This window comes from Suricata suricatta, chromosome 12, assembly GCF_006229205.1.
Source record: "Suricata suricatta isolate VVHF042 chromosome 12, meerkat_22Aug2017_6uvM2_HiC, whole genome shotgun sequence".
In the NCBI taxonomy this organism is placed as follows: Eukaryota; Metazoa; Chordata; class Mammalia; order Carnivora; family Herpestidae; genus Suricata; species Suricata suricatta.
Genome location: NC_043711.1, coordinates 54,165,854 through 54,179,408, shown reverse-complemented (window position 1 = coordinate 54,179,408; position 13,555 = coordinate 54,165,854). Strand labels below are relative to the sequence as shown.

The window sequence follows — 13,555 nt, the reverse complement described above, 5'->3', positions numbered from 1 at the left end:
CAGGGCTAGCTTGGGCCTTTCTGGTTGTCAGCTTTAGGTCTGTAAAAGTCTGGCTGACTCTGGGTTAGCCAGACAAAGGGCTATCTCTAAAATGATGAGGATGGATGTTCCACGCTAGATAGGTGAAGGCCCAGCGCTAACCAAAGGCCCCAAGGTCTCTAGGTCCTCGGCCCTGCCACTGAATTGCTATATGATCTTGAACAATTTGACCTTGAGCAATTTATTTTCTCTCTCTGGCTCTCAGTTTTCTTCTCTGTAAAACAAGGCCTGATCTCCAGAGACCCAAATGGTTCTTTTTAGCCACTCCCTGATTCTTTTGAATAAGCATTTTTAATGTCTCCTTACAATGGGGAACAGGTGATATAGGTTGTTATCTGCCTCCTCATTTTCTGTATCCCCAATCACTCAGCAAATGTTGATTAAGCTCCTGCAATGTGAGCTTATCCTGTGCTGATAAACTAAAAGGATAATTCCAAAAAACCACCTTTATTGAACACTTGCTACTTAGCAAGTGAAGTGCTAAAGGCTTATTGTATTGATGTGTTTAATCCTTTCAATCATGCTGTGCAATAAGTAAGTACTATCATCCCCATTTTACAGATAAGGAGACCGAGATACTGAACACAGATCCCACAGTAAGCGGGAGCCGCGGTAGGAGCCCAGACAGGCTGGCTCTGGAGCTTGTGCTCTTAGCTTCTGTTCCTCCAGCCCCTCTAACTTGGAGAAGTCCAGCCACTGGCCTCACACCCCAGCTCCACTGTGTGACCTTGGGCAAGTTGTTTACTTTCCTCTGTGCTTCAGCTTCCTTCTCTATAAAATGGGGTTGATAACAGTACCTACTTAATGGGCTTGTGAGGATTAAATGAGTTAGTATTGGAAAAGCAGTTGGAAGAGAGCCTGGCACATAGTGACCCTAGATGAATGTCAGCTATTCCTCCTGCCTTGTGCAGAGGCTTCCAACCAGTTTTCCATGAGCCTTCTCCTCCATAGGCTGAGCATTTCACATTTCTTTGCCCACCTTCAAAGTCCCTACCTTTTACACCAGGTCTTTGCCCCACATTTATGCTGAGCACTCGGCACATTCTTTGTCTCTGAGGAAAGTCTGACAAGAAAGACTCCTCTACTAGTCAGAGCCGGCTGTCAGTCCTTCATCTCATCTCTTCCCCACACCAGGCTCAGTGGTTTCAAGGGACTTTGTCTTCCCTTACAGTCTTTTCAAGGCCCCTCATTTCTATTAGGTACTTATATTTAAATAAGCCACCCTGAAAAATAACCTAAACTCAACTTCAGCTTGAAAGTCAGGGCCCAGCTTAGTGTTGGTTTGCCTGAGCCACTTCGGAGCCCAGCTCTTTGTCTCCTTTCTGTAACAATTGAGCTCTTCTCCAGACCTACATGTAGCTGTGAGCTTGTGTCAACTTCGCACCAGCTGGAGTATTGGCTGTTCATCTTAGCTGAGGCTTCTTCGTTGGGCTATTTCTTCACTCAGCAAATCCCTCCTGTGTGACAGGCCCTGTGCTGAGGCCTTGGGACACAGTGGTGAACAAGACATCCCTGCCACTGAGGATCTCATAGTTTATGATCAAGCAGTTGTACTCCAGTTCCTTCAAGGGAAAGGCTTAGAAGACCAGGAGGACTTCCTGGAGGAAGTGACCCTAAGCAAATAGGAGGGAGATTAGTAAGAATTGGGCAAAGGAAGAGGAGGAGAAGAAATGGCATTCCTGGCAGAGGTCACAGCTTGTGCAAGGTCCTGAAGGTGGGTGGTATTTTAGGGTTTGGCCTCAAAGCCCAGCAGAGCAGCTCTGAGTCAGAGCAGACTGGAAAGGGAAGCATCAGACCTTTCCTGATTGTAATGGCTTCTTTCCCAGAGGAGAGGTGCTAATCCTGAGGACCCTCCCACCATTCTGTTCTTTCTGGGACATTTCTTAGCTTCCACACCTAGTGTGATATAACCAGAGGCAGGCTTCTCCCTGGCTCTTACCCAGAAAAGGATGCAGTCTCAGGTTTTCTTGGACTCTTGGAGCCAACAGAGGCTGTAGAAATTTAAATGAGAGCTAAAGAGAGAATGTTGGGCTCCAAACCCAAGAAGTAGTATAAAGTAAGTACTTACAAATTTAGACCAATTAGGGTCTAAGTCCTGCTGGCTCCCTGACAGGACAGCCTAGCAAGACCCTTCAGAAAATGTCAGTTTATTACCATGTAAGTGCTTGAGGGGGAACTGGCCTGCTCTCATCTTTGTCATCTAAAGTAGTCTCAGTTTGCACACAATGTGCCAGATTCCTTCAAAAATGGTATTCTTAACCTTTTATGGACCCCTTCCTGATAGAAAGTTCCCTGTGCTCTACCGCGCTGAGCTCCTGGCAGCCTCTAGGTATGGAAGACCTGTTCATGTGTGTTAGTGCCTGGTCTCTTAGGGCCTGTGTCTGGTGCTGGGGTGCGGGGCTGGGCCCTTGAGGAGCTCCAGTCCATGTGCATGTTTGGTGGGTGTCAGCCAGCGAGGCTGCTGCTGGAGGACCAAGGAGAGGCACATGATGTCATGCTCTAAAGAGTTAACTGCATCCATTTAAAGACATGCTTATGTCTGGCTATGTCCTAAATTGCATAAAAGAAAGGTCTTCTCTCTCGAGCTAATTGGAGACAACTTGAACTCGAGGAAATAGAATTATTATCGACCCCAGGGGCAGTGCACCTTGGGAGAGAGACATTCTTGGGCTTTGAAATCAGCCCTGGGTTTGAATCCCAGCTCTGCTCTTTTCTGGCTGGGTAACTTGGGCAAGTCATCTCTCTGGGCCTCAGTTTTTTCATGAGTACAGTGGCCATGACAACGCATCCTCATAGGATTACGTTAAAGACCACCTGACACAGTGGCTGAAGGGAGATTGCTCCTCTCCTGAAGGAGCTCAGAGTTATTGGTGTCTGCCTTTCAGCCTGGTCTAGTAACTGCTCAGGTGAGGAATTCAATCCCTATTTTCTTTTCTCGCTGCAGGAGGAGCCGTTCAGTTCCCATCTTCCTGAAACCCTCTTCAACATCTCCAGATTCCTGCTGCACAGTCTGACCAAAGACCCCCCCTTGGGCATCTCTAAAGTGTATCCTTTCTCTCACCCTCACCCTCTGTCCCACTCCTCTTGTCTAATGGCCCCTGTGAAGTTTTTTCTGGAGCACTTTCCTGGCAGAAGCTTCCCTCTCTCCCCTACCCCTCAGGGAAGAGAGAGAGTTTGTCCTGCTGCTGCTGTGTTGTGGTAGCAGCCACTCAGCCAGGGAGGCCAAGGGGCCAGTGCCAAGAGAAGATTCGTTTTCAGGGCTCTCTAGGCTTGGCCCCCCAGTGGGTCTCTAGCCAATTTGCTACGCAAGCCCTCCCAGAACCCACAAACGAGAGCATAACTGAAATATAGGAAACACTTGGATTCTTGGGCATTTCCCTGGGTAGAGGGGTGATGGGTGTTTGTTCAGCCCAGTGGATGGAGCACCTGCTTTGCCCCAGACACTGGGCCAGGCAGTAGGTGACAAAGCTGCTGTCTAGTAGAGGAGGTGACAAGTGTCAGGGCTTAGTTCAGTGGGATGTCACTGGGGTCATGATCAGGGAAACCTGTCTGGAGTTGCTGACATCCATCCCGTAAGCTACCAGGGAAGATGGTAGAGTCAATGTTCAGGAGAGTACCCAGCACATGGAAAGGCATAGAGGTGGAGTGAGCATGGTGTATGGGAGCAGCTGAAGAGGGGAATGGGAGCCAAGCTGCAGATGCAGTGACCTGAGGGCCTCCTTGTGAGTTGGCCTAACCTTCCTCACCTTTCCCAAACCTGTGAGGGCCATTGAGAGGCTGTAAGCAGAAAAGGGGACTGAGGACCAATACTGCCAGAAATGACCAGCATACAACCAAAATCTGTAAAGTCCTGATAGTCATAAACGTCATGATTCTCCTTGTCTTCTAAATCTTATATTCTCACTGCCCCTTTCCAGCCCCAACCTTGCCTTCTTTCTGTGAGGAAAGCCCTTCTCAGGAGAGGGCTCAGAGGTATTAATCAGTTAGAACTGGCTTCTCTAAAGGGTTCCAGGCCCATCATTTACATTTCAGAGGAAACTCTGCCAAATGGAGCTGTGCCTTCATTGACTGGGACCTTTGCAGAGGAGTGGTCAAGGCCACACCTGCCAGGGCCTCTGCACGTGCGCCCAACCTTTCCAGCAAGTTCTGTACACATCAGCAGAGTTTGACTGAACCTCTGCCCTAAGCTTCACCCTATACTGTCCACTGGGGACCTGGATATGGCTCCTGACATGGCCCCTGACTGGGAGGAGTGAAAGTGGAGACACAGACAAGGAAACTTACCACTATGAAACTGCTGGAGTGGAAGGTGCCACACTGGGGATGTGGGGGGCAGGAGCATCAGGGGGAAGAAGAGTGCTGAGGAGGCCTGGTACTCGAGGCTTGCCAGGGAGCAGTGGGGAAGGGGGCTCACCAGTGGGGCAGGGAAGGAAGGGCAGGCCTTGCTGGGCATACTTAGCTTTTAAGGTGACCTGGGATCAGGTGTAAAGGCTCCTCAGCCTCAGACTGAAGAGCTTAGAGGAGAGCCCCAGAGAGCCAGGAGGCTGCCCCTCAGAAATTGCTGCGGCTCCCAGTGGAGGTACAGGCAGAGAGAAGTGCTCTGCACCCAGTGACCTCCGTGGAGCTGGATCTGAGAGAGCTCCCCAGGCAGTCTGGGACCAGCCTTCTTCCAGCAAGGCTGGAACAGGATGGCACTTGGTGCTAGGCCATTGTAGAACCTGGCTGGCAGGCTGGGTGAGGTGGGGAGAGCCATTTTGGCCAAGTCAGGGTACAAGCTGAGCCATCAGCAGGCCCAGAGAACCTAAGCAAGGTTAAAATATTAATGGAAACTGCACTGTCTTTATCTCTGGAAAAATCCCTGAGCTTTGGTATCTGAGAAGTACACTTATATCCCACAAATGAGAAAAGCACTTCTCAGGCTCCTGCCCATGCCCTCCTGGCACTAGCATAAGCTGTGTTCCAGCACGGGGCTCACTCTGAGGGTAGGCAGTGCCAGCTCTCAGACCCAGTATGGCCTCTGCTGTCCTTAACCCTGTCATTGCAGAAAAACACTCTTCACTCTGGCCAAGCAAAGCAAGGCACTGGGTGCCTACAAACTGGCCCGGCATGCCTACGACAAGCTGCAGGGCCTGCATATTCCTGCCAGGTTCCAGAAATCCATCGAGCTAGGCAGTCTGACCATCCGCTCCAAGCCCTTCCATGACAGTGAAGTGAGGGCACAGCTCCCTCAAGCAGGAGGCTTCTCCTCCTCTTCTTGAATGTCTCCTGATGCCTTCTTTCCTGGCCTACGTTCTGTCTGAAAGATGGCTACCATGCTCTCAGGGCTCTTGAAGCCTCCTGCCCTTCCCCAGCCCTGATTTGCTAATTTCTTCTGCTTTTCCCTCTCTGCCTCCTCTGTCCTCCACTCAGCCTTCTGTGCTCCAGCCACAGCCCCTAGTGTGGGCACCACAGCCCTACCCTCCTGTGCTGCCCAGCTCTCCTCTGAGGCTCTGAGTTGGCTGCAGTCCAGCCCACACTGCTCTTTAACCTCCCTCTGCTCCTCTGTGCCCAAGTGGCTCTGCCTTCACCTCATCCTAGGATCCCCTGCCCTAGTCCACCTTCCTTCTGGAACCAGGTTCCTACTCTCCCATGTATCTGCAGCACAGCTGTGCTCCAGCCCTCTTTCTTCCAACCTAACAACTATTGTCTCTTTCACAGTCCCCTCCTTCAAGCTCAGACCAGACAGACCTCGGTTCAAATTCCAACTCCACCATTTCCTAGCTATGTCTCTATTTCTCTGAGCCTTGGTTTCCCCCTCTATCAAATGGGGACATCATAATAGCTTTCCCACAGGATAAATGAGCCAGCCAAGGTAATGTGCTTAGCATAGTCCCTGATACACTGTAAGCGGCCAGTAAATGATGGCTGTAGTGTTGTCTATCATTCCTGCTGGAGAAGTGTGCTGCTGAGCCCTGCCTATGGAGCATCCAGAGCAGTGGGGCCCAAGTGATGGGACCTCAGATGCCTCCGTAGGCCCTTATCCTGAGTCACCACCACACAGAGCCCTGAGCCAATGCTCCCTCCCTCTGTCCTCCACTCAGCCTGTCCACACAGGTGGCCTTTCTTCCTGGTAGCCAGGCCCCAGGGAGCTGAAATCAGAATGGGGAGCATTTCCTCCCTTGGGGTTTAATCCTTAGGCAGTTGTGGTTCTTGTGCTTTTGTAGGAGCTAGTGCCCTTGTGCTACCGCTGCTCCACCAACAACCCATTGCTGAACAACCTGGGCAACGTTTGCATCAATTGCCGCCAGCCCTTCGTTTTCTCCGCCTCTTCCTATGGTGAGTCTGGCATGTGCACAAGGAGCAGCCAGTGGATGGCTGGGCCCTCTTTACTGCTTCTTGGCCACATGTGTCCTCTGTTGTAAATTGGGGACGGTGTGACACCCACCCCACCAGATGCACAGTCACTAAGGGTTCCCAGAAATAGGACCCTGTGCTGCCCAGACTTGAAGCACCCACCCCTCAGAACCTGGCATGGGGTTTTGCATAACATAAATGCCCCAGATGCCAGTGGTCTAGGAGACTAAGATGGGCTCTTAAGTCCCAGTTCCTTCTATGTTGATGAAGGATCAGAAGGCCCTTCCAAGTAGCTGGGCAGAGGCCGTTCCTCCTCCCTTGGAGAGGAGCCCATTCGGCTATTGGGGGGAATAAGGAGGGGCTAAAGGCTGCTGGTTCACACCCATACACATCCATGCACACGTACACACACATGCATACGTGCCTGCTTCCTCCAGACATGCAGGAGCCCTGCTGTGTCTCCTTGCTTATGGAGAAGCCTACCGCCCAGTAGGGGAATAACTCTGATGAGAGCATCCCAGCCCCTAGCTCCCCCTGAGATGGCCATCCCACAGCCCCTCCCTGTGCCCTCTGCCCTCTAGAGGTGCTGCACCTGGTTGAATTCTACCTGGAAGAGGGGATCACTGATGAAGAAGCTGTCTCCCTCATTGACCTGGAGGCACCAAGACACAAGCATGAGAACAAATGGCAAGAGACCACGAGCAACAGTATCCTGGATGCTGGGCTGGACCTCTGTGTGTGCCAGCCAAACACAAGGTCTAGGTGTAAGGCAGGAGGCGGGAGGGCCTCCAGGGGTGGCTAGGCCAGTAGGGGCAAGACCATGGCAGACTTCACTGAGTGACTGGAGAGGACCACGTGGCGGCTGGGATGGGGGCTGGGAGTGGGCAGAGAGCTGGCCAGGCTGCAAAGATACAGGAGGGGACAGTTCGTGCCCACAGGCTCAGAAGAGGCATGTGGAAGAGGAGATGGTACCTTGGCCTTCACCTATGCCTCATTCCTGGGAGGGCCTCCCACCCCCCCACTAGCCCCTAATACTATCTGTGCTTCTGGTCCTGCAGAGCTGATGAGGAACCCACACAGCATATGATGTCTAACAACTTTTGTAGTCAGGTTACTTTTATGTACAAGACACAGACAGCACAACTCAGGCTGAGCACACAAGAGGGTGTAAAGAAGCCTAGTCCTAGATGGACACTACTGGATCCAGGTGCTCATCTGGCACCAGCGGGAGGCTGTTGTCCTATTGGCTCTGCTGTCCTTTGAGTGGCTTCATTCTTTGACAGCACCAGCAGTACCAGCCCTGAATTCCATCAGCCTTACAGTCCTGGAAAAGGGCTGACGGTCCTCCCAGCATGACAGCAAAAACGCCAGGGCCCATCCTTGCTAGGACACCTCTGCCAGAGGACACAGGATCGTGGTCATTGTCCTGGCTAGACACAGGAGGAGGGCTTCCACGTCACTGTGTGCACACATCACCTGGGGACCTTGGTAGCACACGGCAGCCAGTTCAGCAGGTCTGAGCAGACTGAGAGCTTGAGTTTCTATAAACTTCCAGGCGATGTCAATGCCACTGGTCTGCGGGCCACATTTTGAGGAGCAGAGCAGAAAGGAAAAGCCAAGGAGTTGTTTGCTGAAAACGGGACAGAAATCATGTCTGCATGCCAGCCCTCTGCACACCTTTGTCAGATGGTTTGGCCAGCTTTTACTGCCTGATGGGACCACATCTCATACCTAACTTGGCACCAGCAGCCTCCATTCCCCTGGGGCCCTTCCTTATGGGAACCCTTCTCACCCTGGCCTCACATCGGCTCCTCTGCCACCGCCTGGCAGAGGGAGCAGCTTTCTAGGCACCTTCAGCCTAGTCTGGCTGGTCTTAGGACTTGTAGGAGCTCTTATCCCCATATCCATATGAAATATGACCTGCAAGGCCATCTCAAGTGCCTCCAGACCACATGGTGATTGCCGAGTGTTTCTCCAAGAATTGCTGGGTTTTCTGGCTGTGGTTTCCAGGTAGGCCCATTATTTTTCATCCCATCCACAGTAAGCCTGCAGCTTCTGCTTACTTGGTGCTTCTGGTCAGCAGGCCTCTGTGGGCCGTGGCATGGTCTGTATGGGGCAACAAAGGGCCCATCAAAGCCTCTTTCTTGCCTGTGCACTGGGGCCTAGTCCCACCCTCTATGTGACAAGGGCTGTCTCCTCCCTGGCCTGTGTTCCCTCCATTTCTCTATTTAGAAGCATTCCACAGAGTCATGGGGAAACACACCAGGCCCACATAGAGTTCTTATGAATCTTGCGTTGAGTGGAGGGTAGGACCTGTTTTCCACTTGGCCTCTGGTTGCCTCCTTGACCAGACCCCTCCAGATTCCCAGACTCTGAGGCTGGATGAGACCATGGACTCTGTGAGAGATGATGACCCGTTCACATCAAAGCTGATCTTTGAGGTGAGGGCACCTCTCTGAGTGATGGGCTGTGGAGACACCTGAGGCTCATTGGGAGGGGTGGCCAGATCCCTTCTGTACACATTCCTTGGCATAAAGCAGACTTGCTCCTATTAAGGCCGCTGGGAGAATTGAGGTGATGGGCTCCCCCTCACTAGAGATGGCTAACAGGAGCTACCTGGCCTGCCAGGGTTCTGTCAGAGTACCTAGCAGAGGAAGTTTCTGGGGTCCTCTCTGGTTGCCCCCAAATTCTGGGATCGTGACCCATATAAACGTGCCACCCATGCTGAGTGAGAGCACCTGTGCCCCCTGCTTCCCACCTCCCCACCCTGCAGCAAGGTGGCTCCGAGTTTGTGCCCGTGGTGGTAAGCCGGTCAGTGCTGCGCTCCATGAGTCGTCGGGACGTCCTCATCAAGCGCTGGCCCCCACCCCTGCAGTGGCAGTACTTCCGCTCGCTCCTGCCCGACGCCTCCATCACCATGTGCCCCTCCTGCTTTCAGGTACTATGCCTACAGCTCGTATGTGCTTACCAGTTTCCTCTTTATGGCTGTTCCGTTTCACAAGTGTCTCCTTGGGGAAGCCCAGCATCTGGGCAGAGTACAAGTGATCCCAAGGCCAAGGCGAAGGCCCCCAGTTGGGAAGAGACTCGGCTGTCCTTGGTCCCTCCTCCTCTCACTTGTATTCCATATGCTATCTGGAGTGGGCTTGCCCCTGACCCTGTGCTGTCTCTACCTGCTTCTAATCTGGGAGGGCCAGGCAAGTGTGATGCACCTTTAAATTTCATTTAGAAAAAAAGGGCCTCAGGGTGTCTAGGTGGCTCAGTTGGTTTGTGAGTTCATGCCCCATGTCAATCCCTGCTTGGGATTTTCTGTCTCCCTCTCTCTCTGCCCCTTCCCTACATGCACTGTCTCTGTCTCTCTGAAAAATAAATGAACCTAAATTAAAAAGAAAAAGAGACCTCAGACCCCAGACCCTTCTCCCCTTTTATTCCAGTCCTCAGACAAAGGTATTCTGGATCCTGTTTCTAGCCCTGACTCCCTCCTAGGCCTCCTCCCCCTTGGAAGGGTGGCAGTCCCTGGCAGGCTTGGGGGGTTGGTGAGGGGCCATGTCTGTTTCTTCTCAGATGTTCCATTCGGAGGACTATGAGCTGCTGGTGCTTCAACACACCTGCTGCCCCTACTGTCGGAGACGCATCGATGACCCCAGCACATGACTGGCCCCTCAAGACCACCGCTCCCACCAGGGCCACCTGCACTTGGCTGGGCTGTCAAAGGAAGAGTTAAACTGTCAGGAAAAAAAATCTGTTACTTTCAGAAAGGCTCTGAGTTGTTGGTGGCAGCCTGCTGGAGTCCACAGATCTGTCAGACCATTAACATGTACACTTTGTGAACAGATTGCCTCAATAATTACAAATAAAAGGGCTACTTATTTTCATCAGTGTCTGCATTTTAGCATATCTTCATATTGTCTGCAACTTAATTTCCTTATGCAAAAGTGCACCTGTTTCTAATTCGATCTGAGAGGAACGTTACATTTGCCTGCTCTTAAAATTTAATCTAATTGAAATGGCAATATGGGAATAGGTAGGGGAACGAGTGTTTATTTTGGTTTTGCGGGGCTCCGTCTTGACCAGAAAATAAGGTTCCTGGCTCCAGAGAAGATGGCAAAGAGGGCCTCTCCTCAGAGGTTCTGGAGCCCGCTCTCTGCTTCCTGCCTCGGGCCAGGCCCCCCTTCTTTACCCCATTCCCCCAGCCGCACCAAGGCCCCTGCCCCACTGAGGCTTTCCCCCTCCCTCCAGCTCCTGAAGCAAGTGGGTCTGTTTGAGATACCACTAAGGTTGCTGCCGCTGAGCATCAGCAGTATCTGATTTGGCAGCTTGAGGGCATGGAGGGAGAGCTGACATTTATTGAGGATGTTCTCTATGCCAGCCGGGTTTCATATGTTGTCTCAGTTCTCACACCAGCCTTGTGATGGAAGGGTTATGACTTCCATTCTGGAGCCATGCGGGTGGATGGAGTTGCTGGAGCCCAAGGGCTCACCCAGACCCCTGGGGAAGCCTCTGATCTTTCCTTCCCTGAGTCTCTTGCTCCCTTTGCCCTCCACGCTACCTGCCCCAGAGGTGGCAATGATCCAGTGCTTTTATGCCGAGTCCTGACAGCAGGGGAAAGAGAACTGGGCTGTCAGATAAGAAAACCAACCTTGTGATTGGATATTGATACTTTACAGCTCATCTGTGAAGTGGGCAGAGCGGGACAAATGTCCCCATTGGAGGAATGAAGACAGGAGTGGCTGCAGAGGCCATTCAATGGCGAGTGCTGAAGCGGGCTCCCTGCCATCCCCCTTCCTCTCCTGCCTCCCTCTGATCTCTCTTTGGAGATGATGGAGGAAAATAAAGAAAGGGAGCCAGACAGTTGTGCCAACAGAACTCCTCCGTTGAGTGTCTAATTACTTACCATCATGCATGCTCTCTCTCTTGCTAAACATTTATTAATGTGTTAGGATTTCCATTAGTGCATTATTTGAACTAAAATCATTTGCATATGGCTAGGAAAAAGAGAGGAGAGAGAGAAAACAGCCCCAGTCACCCAACAGGCGTCAATCACAGCGACAGATCAGATGGTCCGAGGCGAGAGGCAGGGGGTGGGGGGCGCAGCCTGAGACTGCAGCATGTGTCTTCTCAGCCGAGTTGCCCAAAAACCAGGGTGTGCCGTGCCAGGCTCTGCTGCTGCAGGGAAGCACAAGGAAGCTGTGGAGGTCTGAGACCGCAGCTTCCCTTCAATCAAATGCTCACTGAGTACCAGACACCTCGCTAAGCACTCCCACCCGTTGTCTTATTTAATCCTCAACAGCCTCTGAGGATGCCCATTAATGCAGATGATGAAACTGAGGCTCAGCAACATTCTCTCCTTTATTCAACAAATACTGAGCCAAGATGAGGTTCACACCCAAGCATAACCTTTCCACCTAAGCATCATGTTCTGCATCTCTCCTGTCCCAGCCTGGACAAGGTCTGGACCAGGACTTTTTTCTCTGAGGCTGTTTCCCCATGTAAGCAGAAAGGACTCCTCCAGCTCGATTTTGAGGTTGAGCCTCACTCTCCGTCTGATGAGCCTGACGACCCTTCACACGCTACCACAAGGAAGGCACTGCAGGGACGTCAAGGTGCGCATTTCATTAAAAGGCTACCAAGGCCCGGAAAGAGGCACGGCTGCGGAGTCCACACAGCTTGGAAGTGGTTCATCCTGTGACTTGATCTCCCAAGTTCTCATCGCTACCCATGTTCCTGGAAGGAAGAAGTAAGGAAAAGGTGGGTTTCACAGCCCAGAAAGAGCCCTGGGCCAGGCCTTAGGTAGGCCTGGCTTTAGTCTGGCCTCAACCAGCTAGGTGTCCCCATCCATTCCCATTGAGGTTGCTGAGACTAGAGCCACTCGTGGCTCTTGCACAGGTAGACAGATGCCCCATCTCCAAGGTTGATGCCTATGGCTGATACCAGGTGACCTTCCATTTGTGCTAGCCCCACACTCAGGGTAGATGGAGGCCTCAGCAAAGAGGCCTGCGCTGGGCAGGGCTCTCACCCTTGGACCAAGCACTTATCCCAATACTCCACCCAGACTCCAGAACATCTTCCTAGAATGAGAACCTAATCATGCTTTTCCCCTGCTTATAACCCTGCCCGCTGCTAGCCAGCCGGCACCTGGATTCCTAGGCCTGCCCTCCCTGGTCTGCCATTCCAGCCCAGGCCCGGGGCCTCCTTACTAGCTGGCCCTTTTCTTGCTCAGTTGTCCCCCGGTCTAGGCTAGGAAGCCTCCTCCTTCCATTCCACACCGTGCTCCCCTGGGATCTCATAGCACTGGGGCTGGGAACAGAGCCCCATCTCCCATGGTTCTTTGTTTTTCCTTTGTCAGCAGGCCGCTGAGCCTGGGAGCTCCTTGAGGGCAGGAGCTATATAAGATTCATCTCAGTGTCCCTCGCACCCAACCCTGAGCCTGGCACATAGAAAGTGTTTGGCTAATGTTGGGGTTGGGGAAAAGTAGGAGGAGGGAGGAGGGAGGAAGTGGGAATGGAGAAGAGGAAGGAAGCGGGGGAGAGTGAGTCCATCTCCTTCCTTTCTTCCCTTTGACATTCTCAGCTCAGTCTAAGGCCTCGCTCAGCCACGATAATGCAGCCAGGTGGGGCTAAGCCAGGGAGAGGAAGCAGGGAGGAGGAGGAAGAGAAGGAAAGGGAAGAGGAAGCTGCTGAACCAGCAGCACCTCCATGCAGAGACTTAGGAGCTATTTGTGTGCTACCTGCTAAGTCCCTAATCTTCCGCAGCAGAGTCAGAGCCCTGCACCTGGGCTCCCAGGCTCAGGGAAGCTTGGAGAAATAGGTGCCACCATCTTCAGAGACAGCCAACCCCAGCCCTCCACCCCCACAGCTCATCCCCAAGCCTGACTGAGGGGCCAGTGGCTCTGAATATCACCCACACTGGGGCTTGTCCTGTGGCAGGCTCATGGACCCTGTCTGGACCACCTGGCATAGACAAAAGCTCAGGCTGGGGAGTTAGACAGCCAGTCCACCTCCACTCTGCAGAGGAACATTAACCGTCTGAGCCATTTCCTCAGTGGTCAGAGGTCAGGGAGTGAGACCTCCTCATGGGGGGCTGGGAGTTGTTCATCCATTCGAGAGATATTTATTGAGTCCTTGCTCCAAGCTGCCAGCTCAGATGCAGCAAAGTCCAGGCCAGGCCAGTCCTGCACTCTGGAGAG

At 52.5% G+C, this 13,555-nt stretch overlaps 1 protein-coding gene across 4 annotated transcripts in view; it reads left to right on the top strand.

The window, feature by feature from the left end:
- IFT122 (intraflagellar transport 122) overlaps window positions 1-10,244 on the top strand; it is a 73,376-nt gene extending 63,132 nt beyond the window's left edge. For 2 of the 4 annotated variants that reach the window (XM_029917195.1, XM_029917193.1), the window contains 7 exons: window positions 2,984-3,084; window positions 5,084-5,249; window positions 6,243-6,354; window positions 6,954-7,079; window positions 8,734-8,813; window positions 9,146-9,310; window positions 9,934-10,244. In XM_029917195.1, coding sequence (XP_029773055.1) covers window positions 2,984-3,084; window positions 5,084-5,249; window positions 6,243-6,354; window positions 6,954-7,079; window positions 8,734-8,813; window positions 9,146-9,310; window positions 9,934-10,023 — 840 coding nt within the window. In that variant the 3' untranslated portion in view covers window positions 10,024-10,244. The other 2 variants (XM_029917196.1, XM_029917194.1) reach the window with 2 other exon arrangements.
- The last annotated feature ends 3,311 nt before the right edge of the window (window positions 10,245-13,555 follow it).